Genomic DNA, 21539 nt, shown 5'->3' with positions numbered 1-21539 from the left:
TTAAAATAATCACGTTTACACAAGCAAGCATTTAAAGCTGCGTGTTAAATTTTTTTGCAAAGTCTTGCAGCAAATCGTTTATTAAACTTTATCGAACAAATACAATGAGTTGATGGATAGGAATGGAAAATGTGTCATACGCTTATTTATACTGGCAAGTATGCATTGACATCACAGCTGTTCGTTTCGTCTGGCTATGGTCTATCTCGCTAGAGTATACCTAAATTTTAATTATCATAAAGTGAGTGAGGTTTAGTATAATTAGAGTACTTTAAGGTAAATAAAATAAAAAAATAAGGAACACCCTACTTGTCATAACAATTTGTAAGATTCACCCTCGTTTGTCATCCTAATCTTATCGTTATTTTTATTCCTCTTGCATTCTCTTGAATATCAAGTGCAAGTACATTGTGTTACAATCTATTGGTCGTCTGTTTTTGTTATTGTATCAAAAAACACATTGCAGGTGTAATCTTATGTGGACAGGGTTTTCGAATCATCGGTAAAAATTATTGTAATAACATGCCTCTTTTTGGTAAGTCTCAAAAGAGCCCTGCGGAGCTCGTGAGATCCCTAAAAGATGCCGTTACGGCCTTAGAGAGAGGTGATAAGAAAGCTGAAAAGGCTCAAGAAGATGTTAGCAAAAACTTGGTGAGTTATATGTCAATTTACCACCTATGTTTTATTAATGTTTAAATTAATTATGCATTGAAAAATTAATATCTTGCAGGTTTTAATAAAAAACATGTTATATGGGACGTCTGATGCAGAGCCACAGACGGACATCATAGTAGCCCAGCTAGCTCAGGAATTGTACAACACCAATCTTCTTCTCTTGCTGATACAAGTATGTTCTAACCTAAAATATATTGATTAAATTCAATACTGCTTGATTTCTTCCAAGCTTTTAAATGTTATATTTTCTTTAGAATTTGAACCGAATCGACTTCGAAGGGAAGAAAGATGTAGCTCAAGTGTTCAATAATGTTTTAAGACGTCAAATTGGGACCCGCTCACCGACAGTTGAGTACATATGTACTAAGCCAGAAATATTGTTCACCTTGATGTCTGGGTAAATAATGCTATTGATAATTACATAGAGTGGCATATTTCTTGCCCTAACCTGTTTTAGTTGGATTTTCTATCAGTGTGTTTGAATAACAAGTGTCTCTTTTAAATAATTATTTAATATTTTTCATATATTATTTCACACTTCCTGTTACTAGCTTATATAAGTAACATAAATTTATTAAAGAAAACTTTGTTAATCTTGGAATCTGTATGCTGCATCATGCTTGTTATAGTATTAAAATTCATCAGCCATTCAAGTTTAAGTAATAAAAATAATGTTAATTACATTTATTTTATGCCACATATATTGATATATTGCATGAGATATATTTATTTATTATTAAAAAAAAACCATTCATCATTTCTATCTAACCAGTGATAATATGTAATTATATTTACGTTTATAGATTATTTTACAGCATATTATTTTTATTTTGTATTGAAGTGTTGAATGAAAATGTTTTTATATTTTTATTTTATGTTTTTTATACAATAACATTCCAAAGCAGTTTGTTATATCTAAATAACATTTTTAAATGTCTTTGAACTAATTGTTGAAGCAATTAACGGATCATTATGTTTACTAGAGGTTGACATAATTTCATAAAAAAAAATTAAGCATCAAACATAATTTTTCTTTGAATAAGGTTTGTTCCAAATTTCATTTCAAAAGAGTAAGAGCAATTTCTTTTATATATGTGTTTTAACACAATTGTTTCACGTAATTGTATGAGTTATCATTAGGGTCTAGTTCAGTACTGTTCAATACAAGATTATGAGACAGTGGGAGTCTAATACAAGATAAATTAAATATTGTCCTGCCAATGATTTCTGAAAAGTACATATTTTTTTCAATTGCACAGAATTTATGAGCTATCTAGGATTACTTTTTATGTTTTTTTGAATAAATATAATTTTTTATTTTATAGGTATGAACATCAAGAAATTGCATCGAACTGTGGCACAATGTTACGAGAATGTGCCAGATACGAGGCCTTAGCAAAGATTATGTTATATTCAGATGACTTTTATAATTTCTTCCGTTATGTAGAAGTTTCAACTTTTGATATCGCATCGGATGCCTTTTCTACTTTTAAGGTAGGTTTTTTAAATATTTAATTTGTATGTAATCTATGAATTATATATCAAATTAAGTTTTACTATTTGAGTGTTGTTATAGAATATATTTAAAACTACAAATAAAATACATTTTATATTTGCTTTTCTTTTTATCTTTCTTTTATTATTAGGCGTGTTGCCTAAAATGACTATGTTTTCAATGTTTGATAGTGTTTACATAAGTTAAATTCTTATTTGATTGTGTCATAAATTACATAAGTACATATTTACTAAGAGATACTGCGGTTTGTATTCATAGTATTGTACACAGTATTGTGTGATATGTGATAAATAATGGTAATTGATGACCATTGCTATGAATTTGACACTTTTGTATATCAATGTATTGTAAACAACTCCAATTTATTATAGATAACATAGTTACAAAGACCTTTTGAAATTACAGAGATGTACTTAATTTTTCTTATATAAAGATTCCAATGATTTATATTATATAAAAATGGTTAATATTTGCATTTTGCTTTGTTGCATGTTACACTTTCCATTGTCAAAATTTTTACTTATTGTAGAGAATGAGGAAAATAGAAAAGAAAAATGGACATTTTGACACTGAAAAATCATCTTAGTTAGAACCTAGCTTTATTATGATTATAAATATTGTTTGATACATTTTATAACTTGAGTTTTTGTTTTTATTTAAGGAATTGCTAACAAGACATAAGATGTTATGTGCCGAATTTTTAGAAGCAAACTACGATAAGGTGTTTAGTCACTATCAGCGGTTGTTAAATTCTGAGAACTACGTGACACGACGGCAGAGCCTCAAGCTGCTCGGGGAGCTGCTGCTGGACCGACACAACTTCTCCATAATGACTCGCTACATCACCAACCCAGACAATCTCAAGCTTATGATGAACATGCTTAAAGAAAAGTCACGTAATATACAATTTGAGGCCTTTCATGTTTTTAAGGTAAGCTTGTGCATATCTTACTATAATAAATGCATATATTTGGATGTTGGAGGATGAAGTATCTTCAGATTGGCTGCATGTATCTCGCTGAAATTTGACATAGATGTAGAACATAGCCTGGTAGAACACATAGGCTACTAATTAAGTTTTTTTTATTCTGCGCAAAGGGAGAAGCAAGTGATAGCTAGTATAAAAATAATTTCTGATTAGAACAAAATAATAAATTCTTACGGTAAGCTTTTTGAACAAAGAACAAAGTTTTTGAATGTTAAACATTTTTATGTGTTAATTTATTTATGTTTCAAATGACGTAAATTTTATGTCTTCTGCTTATTTCAGGTATTTGTAGCAAACCCCAATAAGCCGAAGCCAATATTGGATATACTGTTAAGGAATCAAGACAAGCTAGTAGATTTCCTAACAAAATTCCACACGGATCGTTCTGAAGACGAGCAATTCAACGACGAGAAGGCTTACCTTATAAAGCAAATCAAAGAGCTTAAACCGTTAGAGCACTAACATTTACTGCATTTTATTATTGCCACTTCCTCCTCAGAAAGAAGTTAGTTATAGATGCTAATATATTTAAACGCTTCTAAGTCAGGGGGGTGCGCGGCGCGAGGATACCACCCCTCAAATAACTTTGCTATTCTGATGGATTCAACATTCGATCTGTGATGACTCAGAGAAAGTATATTTGTGCTACGAGCAAAATTAACATTTTTTTAAAAAAAGGAAAATATTTGTAGGGATTAGAGTTATTTAAATGGTTTCACTTATGTCTTTTGTAAGTTGTTAAAACCATTTATTTTTTTTTAGTTTTTATGACGTGTTTAGTGACATCCCTGAAGTCATGTTACAAATAATAATTATATCACAATTACTTTCAACCATAATATTATTTAGGTTTTTTTTTATTTAATATAAAATCCAGTATATTCAATATTAAAGTACTATTTCTGAGGTACTTGTGGTGTGACTAGATTTTTTGTATGTTATGTTAAATGCTGATGTAGGTAATAAAATGTTAAAAATAGCTATATTTTATATATTGCAATATTGTCAGTATTGGTTATTTACTGAGTAAAAATATTTTTTCACGCATTAGTAAAAAGGTAATTCAGTAATCTGATGTTTGTCAACATTTTTTTTATAAAATTGTCCAATTTTTTTTTGTTTAAATTAATTTATCAGTCTCTAAATTATCGTATCAATTATTTAATGTTTAAAGTTTTATATTTTTTCTTTAAAGGATTTTTTTTTATTTGACACAGCCTCATTTATGCGATCACATTCTATGAAAACTGAATAAAATAAGATATTTATACACGTTTCTTTTATTTTAATATTTTATAAATGACCTTGAGCTTTTGATTTTTAAAATAATAACTCATAAATATCTTAAAAGATCTATTACAAAATGCATTTATACCTCATCATAACATCATAAAAACATTAGTGCATCTTAAAGTATAGGAAAAACCATGGGTTTCTGAATTCAAAATCTCTGTATAAAATATATCGTCATCTCTGTCATTACCTTTGAGAACACAGAGATAAAAATATGTTTTAAACGTAGATTTTAATCTCGGAAACCCACGGTAAATGAAACAATTTTTGCAATTATTAAATTTTATTAGACACAAGCGTAACATTCACTGTACATTTTTTCTTATTCAATATCTGTACATTTTCAAAATAAATGGTTATCACAAACTATCCGAAGAGGGATAAATATTTACATTTTAAATAAAAACCTTAATTATATACCGTTTAAAATTAAAAAAAATGGCTTCTTATAAATGTGAAAGAAACAAAAAAGGAACATATTAAGGATTTGTTGCATTTAAAATTAATTTTCTTCAGTAACGTTTCAAATTCGAAAGGAACGAAATTCTCAATCACATTGTAAAAGAGTATCCGAATATATTTATGTAAAAACAGAAAGTGGATCCGCTTTCTATTAGTTAAATGATGTATGGATTATAAGGAATCTCCAGAATTAAACAATTATCTAAAATAATAGATAAAATAAACTGATAAAATCAGCTCGTCAAACAAACAAGGTATGGATATTGGCTGTGGCGTGACACGTGGCATTTGTGTATCGAGAAATTTTAACGTTCGTTTTGAACGTAAACTTTTTATACTTGCCAGTTGTCAATTGCTAAATGTCATTATGACGCCACTAAATTTAACATATGAATTGTTTTAGATACATAAAGTATAAAAAACGCCGATTTTTCTGTGTTCATGTAACATATCATAATTATTAAACCCAGAGTAAAACTGTTAGGTAAATATCAGATCCTATAGTATGTTCAAATTTTTAACAAAATTTAAAAACTGACAATTAAGTTTGTTTTGTATAAAAAGGTGAACAATATAGCATATTAAATAATTTTTATAAAATACTGTCAAATTAGTCATGTGGAATTACTATAAAATTTAGGAAAATTAGGCTAAAAATGACCAATAAATGCTCGCCTACCTTAATAGCATAATGTATTATTAAATAGTTTAAAAATTGAACTAGCCTAATTAGAATAAAACATTGAATAGCATGAGACCGATTAAAAGATATCCACTATCTAGTATAGTGCTATAAAACGTGGATTTCAACTGGAGTAACACTTATGGGAACATTCCCTTTCCTTTTTTCTCAAAGAGAATGAAAGAAACAGCGATATCGTTGTCACGTGTTACTACAGTGGAGACTCACCATAATCAGCAAAGGCCTAAGTCTTACACAAAGCTGCGTATATAAATATGAAGCGATATATGCACTAACATTTACAATTCCACAATTTAATGGCCGTCATCACAATACTGATAAATTTTTAAATCATAGGCTCTTGGACTATGTTTCGCTGGTGTCATATTTAACGAGAATCAATAATTGGGACGAATTAGAATAGAGTAAGGAGTGAAAGAAAGGTACTGACTTGATACTTGTTTAATTAGCGATGATAGATATATAAATTAGACTTTTAACAATTCGGAGTCAAAGACCTCGTGACCATGTTAATGGAAGACAAGCAATGCGTCTTCAATGGAAGTTTTAGGATGCAGAGTTGATATTGCACTTTTGAAATCTTTGCAATACTTTAACAGGTCAATTAAGTTAGGATAGTTATAAATGAAAATAAATAAGCTATCCAGAGCAAATTCGAAGGACGATGATTGTCAACATATAAAAAAATTACAGACAAAACTCTTTGAAGTCGGCTAAAAAGTACTGATGACGACCCTTATATTAAATTTTTACAATTAATTATTAAGACGAAAAAACATTAACTCTAATATCTATGGATTTAAAGATTCTAAAGATTATCGTGTATTTGTGATCATCTATATAAAACTGCTGTACTACATCTATTACATAAACATGTATATAAGATAAAAGATATACAAGAAAATGTATATTTCAATCCAAACTACGATAAGAGTTATATAACTTAAAAGGTAATATAAGAGTTATAACTGTTTTCGTCGCATTGATCGATTTTATTATTGATAAGTTAAAATTAAAATGATTCCAATAATTATGCAAATTGAAGAATTTTTTGACAGAATTTTTTAGTCCAATTGCTTATAAATTTGAATAATAGAATTTTTTATTTAATTTATATATTGCTGCAATATTTAGTATATCCCTCTTCAGAAGGTTTTAACAAAATATAGTAAACAAGAAAAAGTAAATTATATTTCCTTCAAAGATTGAACAGTAAAAATTAATCAATGGCGAAAATAATGTTGTAAATAAAATGAACAAGATATCGCTATGATTGTTTCTTAGCTTGCAATGAAAAATGTATTTTGTTTTGTAAAATCCCACAATTGTCGTGTGTCTATTTAAGATAGATTAGTTTCACAACTGACGCCTATAAAATATCGAAATAATTTTGTGTAATTAATGTGGTACTATGTAAAACAGTCTTTCCCAAAGTGAGCGATAACGTCCCCTTGTGGGCGCTGCAGGTTTCAAGTTGCTGGTTGTAGTAAAAGTTTCGTTTAGAATTCTCCGTTAATATACATATATAGGTCACAATAATTAATTAATTTAATTTGAAGTTATAGTGGTTTTTAAATATGTGAAAATATGGGGGCGCTAAAAAAATATTTGATCTCAAAGTTGTTAGTAGACAAAATAAGTTTGGGAACCACTGATGTAAATGGACGGTTGTCATAGTGTCGAACCGTCGCGCACAACGAATAACTGTGAACTATCGGTTATCTTTCTTGTAATAAAATTAATTAAACAAATGGTTACTATAATTTAAGTATTTTATAACTTTTTGAATTTACTACAGTTATTTGGATATGTATTGCACGATTAATTAAAAAAAAATTGTTAGTTCGTCAACACCGCAATTTTTGGTTTGATATCTTATTTCTTTATGTAGTTATGAAGGATAGAGTAGGAATGAAAAGAAATAATTTTAATTATATTGTAATTCAAAAACAATAATTACGTATTCTCGATTTCAAATTCTATGAGAACAACCATCGAAAATCGAGAAAATTCTTAATCGATTTTACTCAACCCTTATCTAGTGAATTGTCAAACTAAACTATCTTAAATAGACACACTATAATGGGAAAGAACTGAATTAACTAAGTTGTAAAGACAAATTATTTTAAAATTACCAATTTATGTTGAATATAACAAAATGTAAGAACAATATTGTAATTTTGTACGATGCTGAGATTCATTACTGTAATTCGAAAAGTATTATTTTGTTAATTTATCAAACATATTATTTATTATTGTATTGTTAATGAGATTATAATTCAAAAAGCGAAAAATAAAATTTATACTCTCAAATAGGTTTTAATTGTTTCATAAGTATCCAAAGTAATCAAAATCATATAGAACTTTTTTCATTTATTAAAACTTTCGTGAAACAATATACTATAGTCCGTTCGTGTTAAGAAAATAGTGAATTATCGTTGTCCACAGGCCTGGCCACGCCCCGCAGTGATTTAAAATACAAGAAATTAGAAAGTCGAGTTCACAGTGACCTGTTCCTTCGAACAAAACGGTTGTGTATTTTGCGCGTTACTCGTTCAACATTAAATTTTGAAAATGAATACCTCACATATTCGAAAGAACAAAAGTGGATCAATAATTCATAGCGGAGAGAGACGCGTAATTTACAATGTTTATACTTATTATAATTTTTACTCCACTGTGAACCTTTTGCCCTGTAGTTGCACTGATAACTCACTATTTTCTTAACGCTAACAGACTATAGTACAAGAAAGTTACTAATTGTATAATAACATAAGTAGAACCATCATTCTAAAGAATTGCCTTGTTTTATTATGTTTTTGCAAAAATGTTAAAAATACAGTGACACATGGTTAAGACTTTTATTGCCATATACAAAAAAAAATAATGTCTTTGAATTTTCGTAGTATTTTATTATTACGTGTTGTTAAAGTATTATGTGGAAACACTATTTTTAAATATTTTAATTCAATTACAAAAGATCTCAAATTTACCATAAAAGAAACGGGGCCAATCAACCTTTATAATAATAACCTAATTTTAAATTGCACAATTATATTAAATTCAAAACAATCTTCACACATTTATGGCAAAAGATAAGTTTTTAAATATTTCATTTTTGATTACTTTGGATATTTAACTTTATTACACTTTAACGGTACGTATAAAAGTTTTTTTTATTAATTTTAAGATATAGTGATGACTTAAAATAAGTGACAATGCATAAAATGATGTACAGTCAAACCTAGATAACTGAGAGTCTGAGGGACCATAATATTTTTCTCGCTACTAGAGGTTGCCCAGTTTCTTGCAAATGGAGGTCGTCAGTTACATAGGATCAAACAATGACTCTAGCTTATAAAGGTTTCTCGCTTATCCAAATTTGACTGTATATGTAACGTATATGTATTTATATCTATATGAGTGCTTTTTAATGAATATATTATTAACCAACGATTTTTGAATTTATATAATCGAAAGAATATACAAATTTAAAAGGTATGAAACTGTCCGAAAATCTTAATTTTGTTTACATTGAAATTTATTATAAATTACTAATTTTTAGATATAGAGATCAAAAAGATCTTAAAATAAATTTAATGAAAGACATAGACCTATTTAAAACTATTTCTATACATATAATAACCTTAAAATTTGAAACATTGACTATATCGAAATATTTTATAGGTAATTATAAAATATCGATGTTGTGTTTCATCATAATCGTAACATCGATTTTATGAACACATAAAAATGCCTTCGGATATCAAATGGCACTAGTGAAAGAAATTAAATCAATTTAAATGTAATTGTGTAAATCAGTGTTTTTCATCTTTATTCACTACACGACCAACAAACAAACAAACCACTTATTCGAGACCCGAGATGACAGAAAAGTGGTTATTGATTGTTCCACTTATTTCCGCATAGCTGATTATGCCGTCGTTCCGAGACAATAATCCCCGTTAAAAACATATTGTCATCTGTTTTGTCAAAGATAACCGGAAGACAATATGTTTTAAACGGTTTGGTATCGGAAACTCACGGTTAGTTAACCACGCTGTGTAGGTGACGGCAATATAAATTACCACAATTTTTCGAGGCATTTCGACCTATCTACGATTTGCGACCCGAACTTTGAAAAACACTGTACACTAAAAGGATAAATTTTTATTGATTAACCACATTGCTGTGGGTTTCTCTCGTGACTACCATAGACAACTATGTGCGATAATAGAACTTCACTGTAGTCGATTCCACAGTTATGGTTTGACGCAATCCTACATGATTACAGTATTTTGCATTTCAAAGACAACATAATTATTGCAAAAGTCCAACTTTATAAATGAACTTGACTCCACTGCTTCTTGATAAAACATCGATACATTTTCAACATCGATATTCCTAATTACTCACATTACACCTATTTGACATTTTTTTAATATGCAATAATTCCCAGTATACTCCTAACCTCTGATTTAAATAAATCAAAAAATCAATATGGCATTTTTTGAGGTTACTTTTTAAAACAAAACAATCAGTCATTGTGTCCACGTTGCATTGGCATTGATTCCTTTTTGACATTTGCAATGAACTGTCATTTTAGTGCACATCGACGCGGAACAAACCAAATATATCGGATAAACGAACACTAGGCGAACTGTTTTTTGTACACTGCATAAACATAATCAGAACAAATACATAAACATTCAAGCCAATCTTGCATTCTAAACATTCAAACATCCATACATTTCTCTTAAATACAACCTCAATAGACATACATTTGGCTCAATTTCTCAACTCTACCGTTCATTCGACGGTAATATTTTACCATTTGGTGATTAAATTACGAAGAATCGTTATTTAGTCATGTCTATACTTGTTTTTATTCCATATCTATGGCTCCAATACAGATTATGTATAGCCAGGTCATTGACACATTCCGGGATATTCCATTTTCTTTATTAAATCTACCATCTGTTAACACACAGGCCATGTATCCATTTCAAAAGTTTCCTTTGCTCCTCCTTTCTCTCATTCAAGTCATAAAAGTTATATGTCACAATTCGGATAGAATTTTCTATATTATATTAAAAATGGGAATATTCTAGTATTTTAACTAGAGCGTCCAAATATTATTGTTACTAGTTCAGTGATTGTCTTTTTTAAGTTTGATAAGTAAAGTCTTGTCAGAAGTTTGTTGTCATTTCTGTTATAATTGAGTGATAATTTAGAAATACAGAGTATTCAACTAAATTTAATCGTCTTACAAGCCATGAGTTACTTAGATTGTTTGCTAGATATATGAAACTCATTACTCGAGTTTATTGTTGAGCCAATGACGAAATGATTCAGAAATACGTTATCAATGGAATACCTTGTTCCAAATTAATGCCTAAATTTTATAAATACGCATTATCATTGGCCAATTCAAACCATTTTTTCTTAATTACTAAAAAACTACAAAATTTTAGATAAAATGGCCGCCGTGGTTGGAATTTTATGTTTGTATGTTTTAACATGGTCTATGTTCAGCAGAGGACAAAGGTGGATGATGATGATTTACAATATTTAGGCGTTGATCTGGTATGGGTATGGTATACAGTTGTTTTGTGCACTTAGCTCATGATGATGAGCTGGCCGGTGTTGTTGGCGTAGACGAGTCCCTGTCCGGGCTGCGGCGCCCAGCGCAGACAGTTGAGGCTGGTGAAGCCGTGCTCCCAGTTCTGCTCCAACTCCTTGATCGGCGCCAGACCGGTCCTGCTCGTATTTTCTGAAAAGTCAACAACATAACCTTTTTAATATTAAGTCATATGTTCAATGCTAAAATTTATGTATCATTAACTTTCCTCTGAACATTATTAGTATAGACGCCGGTGTTAAATATATGTCAATCATTTTAAAAAAGATGGCTAAATTAGTAACAAGGTAATACCGGGTGGATCGAGGCGATAGAGTTGTGCGAAGACGTTGTTCCTGGCGTGCGGCGTGGTGGTGAAGCGGCGCGACCCGAGGCCGACGGCGAGGTGCCGCGAGGTGGGCGACAGCGCCACCGACACCGGACTCTGCTCCAGCACAGCTGTGTGCAGGCAGTGGCCCAGCCGCGACCATTCCAGCGAATACACGCCTAAGTGAAACAATACACCACATATCTTATTAGCTCTGAATCGGTTCAGTAACTAAATTGACTCGAGGAACCGCGACCTGCGTGGTGACTAGCAATTCGCGACTCAAAACTCAAATCGTAACTGTAAGCAGGCACAAATTGAGCTAAACCCAGAACCGGGTCACTGATCTGCTTCGCACACTTGAACCGTTAGCTGATCTATAGGTCATCAATTCTAGCACAGTTACTCATACTACTTAATTTACATTGTGTCTTTATAAGTTACCTAGCAAATGATTGGTGTTTCTAAATCTCGGCACCGGCAGCAGCGCCACGAGAAGTCTGCCGTCCTTGGATATGTCGATACTTGCGTCGTTGTGGATCCTACACCGTCGCACCACCACGTTCTTGTTACCTGGACATACATTTTTAAACATAGTTTGAAAACTTTTAAACAATTTTGCAATTTTCTTTTCTAAAATCCTTATTTATTAATGGGGGTGCGCTTTTTTGACAACAGTTTAGGTACAGTTTGATCGAAGTGTCCGTGAGATAGGAAATGGGAGATTATACGCACTGTCAGCGATGTCGGGCGCGGCGCCGGCGGTGAAGTCCCAGGCCTGCACGCGGTGCGCGGGCGCCGGCATCGTCTCCGAGATGATGCCCGCGTCCAGCAGGCCCGCCATGCCACCCATGGCTCCCATGCCCCCCATGCCGCCCACGCGCCGCGCGCCCACCAGCCGCACGCCTGCCTCGCCGCCTCCCCCGCCTGCAGCGCCCCCCGCACCGCCGCCAGCACCGCCGCCCGCACCACCGCCGCCGTTCATCGCGTTAGCCTCTTCCTCCACCAACATTGCATTCTGAAATTGAAAATGAACAAATTATTTTTTTATTATTTGTACAACTGTCGTTAAATGAATTTGAATAATTGCCCTAATTAAAATTATTAACATACTCAATATACGAACCTATTTATGACAATAACTAAATGAGTAGGAAAATAAGAATTCGCAATAATTATTCTTAAGCAAGTAAAGGACAGTTTTATTTATGATGTTTTGATTAGTAATGCTGAATAATTATCACTTCTCACCTGCGCTAGAATAATCGGCTGCAGATATTCGTGTATCCTCGGCAGTCTCTGCGCCGGGTTGCCGGAGGCGTCGTATGGCAGTTCGCGGAATTGCACTATGGGTATTGAGGCGCTGTTCGGAAGGTAGCGTTCCTGATAGTATATAGGGTCGCTGTCGCCGTAGTAGGAGGGCGGCGGCGGCAGGTACTCGGGGAATGGGCGCCGCCTGATCTCCGGGGACGGAGCCGGGGCCGGGGTCGTCGTAGCGGAAGCGGAAGCCGAAGCCAGAACCGAAGCGAGAGCCGGTGCCGGAGCCGAAGCCGAAGCTGGAGTTGGTGCCGGAGCCGAAGCCGGAGCCGAAGCGGGAGCCGGTGCCGGGGCCGGTGCCGGAGCCGGGACCGCGGGCGGAGGTGGTGCCGGCGCCGACGCCAGTGTCGGAAAGCTGGCTTGCATCGCGATCCGCTGGTCCCGCGGCAAGATCTCGCTGTTGCCAAACGGACGAGAGACGATGTCGCGCCCCGAGCTGGGCGCGTACACCCTTATCATTTCCATGTGCCTCCGCGCTTGACGCATCCTCATGGTTTGTAAGTGCGCCAATCTTATTAAATTTACTCTGTTCTCCAAATCGACTAATAATTCGTTTCTGGGCGTCTCCTGACTCGTAGACTCGGCGCCCGGCGCCAGGCTGGAGGGGCCCGGGATCGGGTCGGTATTCGACGATTGGTTTCTGTTCGGATTGTACCTGAAACCGGTCTTAGGTTTCCGCGGCATAGAGCGTAGAGCGGGAATTCTGTGATTGGACACCGGCGGAAGAAGTTTTTTCTTTTGTAGCGGATGAGCCGAAGGATTCGTCCTGTGCAACGCTTTTTGTCGCTTGCGCTCCAAATATATTTTTCTTCGATTGATCGCTGTAATCGAGTTATTTCGGTTCGCCGCTGAAATTTGAACGGCGAGTCGGTTGCTCCATTTTTGAGCGGAGGAGCTCGCGGCGGAGGACGCCGGTGAGTTTTCTTGCATCTGTTCACTCCTTCTATTCGATGAATTCGCGTTCTGTCTCTGCGCGTCGCGAGATTTGCGCGATGGTTGTTGAGAAGTTAAATAAAGATCGCGCTGGTGTTGATCGTCATCGGAGCCGCTGGACAAGGAATTAGGCGATTCGTCGACGTTGATCGGGCCCGCGTGGTCGATGTGCTCGATTCGCACCACGTTGAGAGCCTCCATGCGCACGGCCTGCTGCGCCGGATTATCATGATGTCGAGCGTTGCGTCTGTTCGACATAAGCATCAGACAAGTGAGCGCCAAAGCTTTCTTCAAGGTTCTCAGCATTGTAATGATAACATTACTCAGGCCGCGCTCCTCCAGACACATCATCATCATGTTGAACATCACCGAGAGGACCTGCATGGCTCTCATACGGATTTCGTGTTTGGTCGCACTGATTTCGAGAGCCCTAGCGAATTCCCTGCGAGGTCTGCTGCCGTACCTTTCAGTTAGACGGTGTAATGTAGGATTCCTGAGTCTTCGTCTCACTTCATCCTCGACCGTCCACCTGCGATGAGACATCAGTCTTTGCCTGAGATGAGGCGGGTACCGGGGGGACGGCGAGGACCTTCTCTGATTGGATCTCGCAGCGGATGACGGCCTGGCTCTATAGTTCTGCGGCGGTGGATCTTGTCCGCTAGAAGCGGTCGCACCCCCACTTTGCCCACTTTGGCCGGTTGTTTCGTTGTTATCGGTCCTCTGCCTGGTAGCGAAGGTGCCGGTAGTTCGGAGATTTTCTGACATTTGCGTCAGTATCATGCAGCGCTCGAGCAGGGTGCGCGTGTACTGAGTGGGCACATCCTGGTGGCCGGTCTGCCGCTGCAGCACGAGCACGCGCCGGCGCAGGTTGTCCCACGTATTGCGCAGCTGGTTCATAGTGATCCGGTGACCGTGTAACCACAAGTTCGTCAGTATCACGGTATGTTTCTGTAGGGCGTTTACAGCGGATTTTACCTTCCTATAAATTTCACTAGGAGGAACGACATTACCTCGGGTGCGAGACGTATCGCGACTTGTGGATGACACATTATGTCGAAATACATTGGGCTGAGGGCGAGATCCAGACGTCCCAGACGTTCCAGACGTTCCGGAGGTTCCGGATGCACCGGACGTGCCGGAGGTTCCGGATGCACCGGACGTGCCGGACGTGCCGGGGCGATCTTCGGTGGACGTGCTCGGTTCCCCTTCGTCGGCTTCGAACTTATGAGTACGAATATGAAATCGACTACCGCTAGCCGACAGGTTAATGCCATTCGTTCCGGTCTCGTCGGGCAAGTTGACGTTTAATTCAAACGTCATCCTGTCGGTGGGTAGTTGAGAGCCATCGTTGGAAGTGGCGGCCGCCTCATCGTCCGAGACATCATCATCCTCTCTGAAGTTCGAATTGGGCGTTCTAAATATATTTAGTTCCATAGACTGATCGCTGTCGGAATCGGAGGAGGAGGAGAGCGGATCCCTGTTGTCGCGGGAGGCGCGGCCGCTCAACGCGGCGCCGGCGGTGAGGCGTTGAGCGGGGCCGTTACCTCCGCGTAGGGGATTATTAGGATTATTTCTTTCCATGTTAGCCAACGTCGCCAAGGACATGTTGGTGATCAAATTCAGCAGCCTGGTACCGGAATCTCGAAGTATGTCACGAATTAAATCTAAACTCTCATTTATAGTCCGCGCCTCCATCGGCATGGAGACGGGGCTCATTTGAGTGGAAGAGTTGGTCATGGTGGGCCTTTGAGAGCCGCTCCTGAAGGTCCTGTAGGGAGGCGGAGGCGGCCAGCGGCTGATGGGAGACGCGAGCGCTTCGAGTATTATGGGCACGCGATCTCGGCGCGAGGCGGGTGGTGGTTGCGAGGCGTCTCTCTGCGGTCCGCGTTGCGTTTCGTTTGCATTTGCAGATCTTTCGGTCTCCGGCCGGGAGGAGATAAATATGCTCGTGCGCGAAGAATTAGTCGAGTTGTCCTCGAGCTGGGAATCTCTGTTGCTAGATGTGGGAGGGCCGCCCGCGGATGAGAACGGATTGATCAACATCCTCGACAGATGAGTACTGAATGTAGGTCTATTCAAGGGCCGGCCGGCGAAATCGTTCAGAGGTTGAAACGCTGAGGATACGGATCCGAAGATAGACTGTTCCTCTTGAGATGGAGGTTGATCCCTTAAAAGATAAATTATGATTGGAACAAAAAAAACTTACGAATATTTTGTAAGAAATATGTCATAACATTACCTGGGTGAGCTGTTTCCCAATGTCAAAGAATTAAAATTAGGGAATCGAATGCTAGCGCCCGGGACCTCGACATTTTCACCCTCGTTTTGTGCACGCGAGGTGCTCGCACCAGAGTTGCCTGCTGGAAAACACTCGCATACTAATTATTGAATTTAAATCAAATCGAACTTCTTTATATAGAATAGCAACTGATTTGAATTTGAAACATCGTCACTCTACATTTTAAATATCATTGGCAGACTAACGACCATTTTTTTTTAATTAAAAATATTAGCAGATTTTTTTTGTTCGATTTTTGGTCCGATTCGAACCCTCGACCTCGTGTTCGGAAATCCGTACTCTTAACCATTAGGCTATTGACGCTTAAATAATGTTTTTCAGTAATATATTTGCTCACTAAAAGTCTAGACCGTCGCGTTATTATACAGGAGCATAATAGGGGTCTCAATTGGTCTTATTTTTTTAATTAATTAATTTAACTGATAAAAGTTATGTAATATAACAGGTTAAAAGTAGTTTTAGACATTATAATTTAGAATCATTTGTCGCGAATGAAGTGGTTTCGTTACAAAGTCCAGTGTCAGAATGAATAGTGAGGGGACACAAACGTCGACATTTCAGCATGGCCAGTGCTGGGACAATACACCGCCACGTTTTAGGATCTTCTTCCTAACAAAATGAGTTTTATTTATTAATGTTACCATCTTGTGGAGTGGGTCTGGCGATGCGGGTGATGCCGCCGGGCGAAGGGTCCGTCTCCATGGGGTCTGTCCCGCGATCCATCTATAAATTATTTTACCTCTTAACATATATATGAAGAATTACATACAGAAAGCAGCTAAATCATAATCTTCACAACTACAATTAACTTAATTATTTATCAAATGTTGATGTGAAAGTCATAAAAATATAATCAAAAATATTATAATAAATAAAACAAAATAATAATATTTTATCGAATTCATTCTGTTAGTTGTAAATTAGTAAGATTGGAGAGTAAAAGATTGTGTTACCGTATTCGGTGGCGATGGAGTTCTGCCGAGTCGGTGCCTGACCATGTACAATCTTTGGTAATTCCTCACTAAGCTGTCGTATCGTTGAACTAGACTTTGGTAGGAGTTCACTATCATATCTTGCGGAGTGCCATCCGGCGGTCGTCTGTACGTTTCATCGTCAGAGTCATCTCCACCATTGTTGGCAATGGCTGCAGCAAGAGTTCCACTAACATTCAAAGTGCTGTTAACATTTGGAGGGGGATTCGGAGGAGCATTGTTGAAATCATCTGTATCTCCTCGTCTGAATTGACTAATATTTTGCAACGGCGGGCTCGTTGATCCTTGTGGTGGCAGAGAAGTGGGTGTTGCCACGCCCACCCATTGCGATATTCCAGTTATTAGTTTGTATCCTAAAGCATCAAATGCCACATATCTGGAAATTAAGAATTAAATTAACAAAATTGTGTTAAATATAACAGTAGAAGCATATGAGCCTTAACCTCGTTTAATTTTAATTAAGATTATAAAAAGGAGATATTTGTATTTTTATTATTTGGACTTATTTATAAAATTCTTTTACCATTATAAAGCTACTTTAGCAATGTGTAAGATAGTAAATAAATATTACTAGATTTTTTAAATTTCACGAACGAAGCCACGGGCAAAAGCTAATAGTATTTAAACTAATAGAACTGTAATTAAATTACTTATATAGAATTATATTCGTAGTATTCAGCTTATTTGAATACATACATAAATATGCATTTGACAACTTAAGAAAATACCTTATTTTTTCATTGGCATTGTTAGTGGTTACTTTGGTAAAAGGAGCAGGTTTGTTCCAGTCCCAGAAATAGAGTTCATTGAATGTAGCTATCACCAGCAGCTGTTCCCGTGGATGGAATGCTATTGAAGCTATGACAGTCTCGGTGCGGACATTCCATACTTCGCTTCCACCCTACAAAGTTATATAATATTGAAAACAAAGAAAAGTAAAACCCACAAAAATAATAACTTTCATAAACAATTTACTAATATATGTGAAATTATTTAATCATATTAACAAAAACCACAAACACCACAAATTACAAATATTAAATATAGCACAAAACCAAAAACTTGATAGGAAACAAATTAATTGAATATTTATAATTAAATAACATAATAAAATATAAAATCATAAAATTTTATTAATTTATAAAATTAAATACTATAGAAAAATAATTTATTAAGTATGTTGGTACTTACACTAGAGATATCCCAAACTCGTACTTGACCTCCGAGACACCCACTGCCAATCAGTTGGGGATGTGACGGATGAAATGCAATACACCATGGTGTACGTGGGTGACCTTTAAGTATGCGCACATGTTTGCCACTTGCCAACTCAGACACATAAATATTATGGTTCCCATGAGTAGATGCAACTTTCGTTCTAAAAAGAAACAAATAAAATAGTAATGTGTGGAGTAAATTACATATATAAAACACCCACGAGTTATGGAGAAGATATGTCACATAATATTTGGTGACACAAGAAAGATGTCTATAACTGACATAAAACTTGTTGATTATATACAACTGTATGTCTCAACAATTTTATCACCAACTGGATAAGAACTTGTCTGATTCTATTAATATCTGTAGCATAAGTTATCTATATGTAGTATAAGTAACCAATGAGTTAGGCACACATTATATAATATGAAACTAAGCTATGTAGTCTTACATTGTATTATATATTTTTAACATTACATAACCAACTCATGAAATCATTCTATAAAAACTAAGAACATGGCAATCAACAGGTGTAGTAGATTTCCAACTTATAAGAGACATGGTCTTGCGAAAATAAGATATATAACCTATTTCATCCGGAGAGTCTAGCTTCTCAGCAGTGAAAGAATTTTTCAAACCAGTTCAGTACTTTAGAAGCATATTCAATGCAAAGAAACAAACAATTCTTTCCTCTTAATAATATTAGTATAGCATATAACATGAATATGTTACTTACCCATCAGGACTAAATACCATAAGAAAGGTGGATCTTGGGTAACCTGGCAGCTCACAGCGCTGTAAAAAAATGTATTTTCCTCACTAAATACTCTTGTAGTACTATATTCATTATGTTTGGATTGTGGGTGTTCGGTTATATAACATAGATAACAACAGTTTCAAACAATAATGTTACAATGCAAAATTATATTTCAAGTAATGCAATTAAGTAAACACCAAATTCATATTAGTTAATATTGGTGAACACCAAATAACCACAAAATTAATCCATATTATCAAGTCAAATATCATAACGGGCACCATGTATACAATTTGTTGTTACTGTGATTACTAGACTTTGGCTTTGAATAGAAACCAAGAATAGACCCTGACCTTACATAACTATTTTTATTAACAATTTATGTATCACTTCTATGGTGTAGCCACGCCTAATAGACAAAGCAGTAGTATGCGGTTGAGTTTCAAAGTTCTTTGCTTATTGGAAAGGGGCTCTAAAACGGGCATTTATCTTATCCTTGGTATTTTTCTTTATGTTGACATATTATATTAAACACCAGTTGGAAGTACACAAATATAAAATAGCTTACCCGAATCTTGAGAGGTTTTTGAACAAGAATATCTTCTGCAGCATTTTCAAGCACTGTTTTATTGCTGGGATAGTTGAATGGTTCTATGCCTTGTTCCCTCCATTGCCAACTGCGGGCTACATTGCCAATGTTTGGTGCCTCCTCTATTTGATCATTTTTATATCCAAGCCAATCATTATCAATTGGATCCATTACTTCTGTGGAATAAAATAGTTAGATGTTTTGTTCCCTGTTATTATCAGTAAAATTATAAAGTAATAAAAACATATTGAGCATTGGTTTATCTAAATGAACCTTACCAAATGGGGATGTGCCGACAATGGTGTGAGCGGCTTATACAAAGATAGTTATATATTGCTTTGACAATAATTTCTACTTAGCCTTCAGTCAGAAAATCAAGTAATTATTTTTATCAATAAAGCATATATTTTCCAAAATCTTTACTTAAAAGAGTAATTTTAAGTGACTATTTCAAATCAGCCATTTTCTTATTGGATACAAAGTACACAAGGGTCAAATGCGACGTAAGATTTGTTGTTCAAATTAAATCGTAATAAAAGTGTCATGTATGAATAAGAGCAATAAAATATTTAAACAATGGAAACACTAAAATATTGAATGAATGTTTGGTGTAATCCAAATGGGACAACTTCGACATTTCTAGATAAAATTTTCAGACACATTATTTAAGGGTTACAACTCCCTACAAAAAAATGAAGTAGGTACTAAAATAAATGTCGTTTCTGTTAACAGAATCAGCGGTCCCTTAATATTTAAATAGGAAAAAGTTACCAACAAAACACGAGTGCTAAAATATTTTTGAGGTTGTTAAAAAATTAATCGATTAAATCAATGAAAAAGGTTTGTTGTACAATCTAGACGTCGCATGTATCTAGAAAATGGTATTTACCTTGATCATGTTGTAAAATGCACTTTTTGTCACTAAATGTTTAACCGAACTAGAGTTTATTTATGTTTCTTTGTGTAATAACTGTTTATACCGTTTAATAATTCTACTACGACACAAAATCCATAAAGGAATTCTTGGTTTTACGGCATATATACAGCCAGCTGCGAATTGTCAAAAATTAGGGCTGCTGCGACTGCGTATAGATGAAAATTAACCATACGTTCTGTTTTACGCAGAAGAAAAGTAAGCTGTTATGACAAAATTGTTTTAAATATCATCCCAATCATCCTTCTTTTAAATTGCAAAAATTGTCCTATCTCATAAATAATCAATCAGAAAGCAAATTATTATTTTATTAGTACATTCGGCAACACTTTGAATTTTCAATAAACTAAACTATTATATATAAATATAGAAATCATACACATAAATAACTATATTATATAGCGTAAAATACCGCGTTACCAATTTATTGTAATACTATTAATATTTGCTATTCTACATAAGACAAATTCTGTTAATAAATATTATTAAGTCGTGGTTAAGCTATTAAGTTACTTTGGAATGGAATGGTGAAGTGCTCAACAGTGCAAGCTGTAGCTGCGTTTCAGAGAAACTTGGTTATGCACAAAGGCTTAAAACAGAGAGACTGTTAGTTTTCTAAATTATTATCGATACATAAAGCATGTATTAATATAAATTAAATGTATATCTTGCTCCATAAAAAGAGCATTAAAATAGTGACCAACGCAAATAAATCTTTTTAACAATCTTAGAGAATACGAATATGTCAATAATCTTGTTATAAATACAAAATAGAATAAAATAAATGCTCACTGCATAACAACAGCGCGCTGTCACAGTGATTTTGTTGAAAGAATTCAAGGGACCATAACGCTCTGATTTTGACAAGCCGCCGAAATTACTCTCATTTATTCAGCCTTTTCACTTAATTTA

At 35.2% G+C, this 21539-nt stretch overlaps 2 protein-coding genes across 3 annotated transcripts; one reads left to right on the top strand and one right to left on the bottom strand.

Annotated features, from left to right (window-relative positions):
* The first annotated feature begins 137 nt into the window (after window positions 1–137).
* Mo25 (calcium binding protein Mo25) lies at window positions 138–4407 on the top strand. Of its 2 annotated transcripts, none has more exons than XM_013312925.1 (7): window positions 138–241; window positions 467–651; window positions 731–847; window positions 930–1072; window positions 2001–2169; window positions 2853–3122; window positions 3462–4407. In XM_013312925.1, exons 2-7 carry the CDS (start codon window positions 523–525, stop codon window positions 3639–3641), a joined length of 1008 nt encoding a protein of 335 aa, XP_013168379.1. In that variant the 5' UTR covers window positions 138–241; window positions 467–522; the 3' UTR covers window positions 3642–4407. The 2 variants fall into 2 exon arrangements, with proteins under 2 accessions (XP_013168379.1, XP_013168378.1); XM_013312924.1 differs by having other exon boundaries at window positions 166–276.
* A 4862-nt stretch (window positions 4408–9269) lies between these two features.
* On the bottom strand, window positions 9270–20755 carry LOC106118094 (uncharacterized). The gene is made up of 13 exons (XM_013312649.1): window positions 20583–20755; window positions 19673–19869; window positions 19084–19142; window positions 18318–18504; window positions 17855–18027; window positions 17088–17502; window positions 16776–16857; window positions 16075–16195; window positions 12837–16002; window positions 12321–12603; window positions 12030–12158; window positions 11573–11764; window positions 9270–11410 (listed from the first exon to the last, which is right to left on the bottom strand). Exons 2-13 carry the CDS (start codon window positions 19862–19864, stop codon window positions 11256–11258), a joined length of 5154 nt encoding a protein of 1717 aa, XP_013168103.1. The 5' UTR covers window positions 19865–19869; window positions 20583–20755; the 3' UTR covers window positions 9270–11255.
* Between the last annotated feature and the right edge of the window lie 784 nt (window positions 20756–21539).

Source organism: Papilio xuthus, unplaced genomic scaffold (assembly GCF_000836235.2).
Source record: "Papilio xuthus unplaced genomic scaffold, Pxut_1.1 DF827597.1, whole genome shotgun sequence".
In the NCBI taxonomy this organism is placed as follows: Eukaryota; Metazoa; Arthropoda; class Insecta; order Lepidoptera; family Papilionidae; genus Papilio; species Papilio xuthus.
This window is presented reverse-complemented; position numbering and strand designations above follow the sequence as displayed.

Bases quoted from the DNA above. Each gene is read 5' to 3' on its own strand.
- Mo25 (XM_013312925.1), top strand. From the start codon at position 523: ATGCCTCTTTTTGGTAAGTCTCAAAAGAGCCCTGCGGAGCTCGTGAGA. The intron at 652-730 runs GTGAGTTATATG...AATATCTTGCAG, and splicing joins AAGATGTTAGCAAAAACTTG to GTTTTAATAAAAAACATGTT. The intron at 1,073-2,000 runs GTAAATAATGCT...TTTATTTTATAG, and splicing joins TTGTTCACCTTGATGTCTGG to GTATGAACATCAAGAAATTG.
- LOC106118094 (XM_013312649.1), bottom strand. From the start codon at position 19,864: ATGGATCCAATTGATAATGATTGGCTTGGATATAAAAATGATCAAATA. The intron at 18,028-18,317 runs GTAAGTACCAAC...ATAACTTTGTAG, and splicing joins GAGTTTGGGATATCTCTAGT to GGTGGAAGCGAAGTATGGAA. The intron at 11,411-11,572 runs GTATTACCTTGT...TTGACTTTTCAG, and splicing joins CTATCGCCTCGATCCACCCG to AAAATACGAGCAGGACCGGT.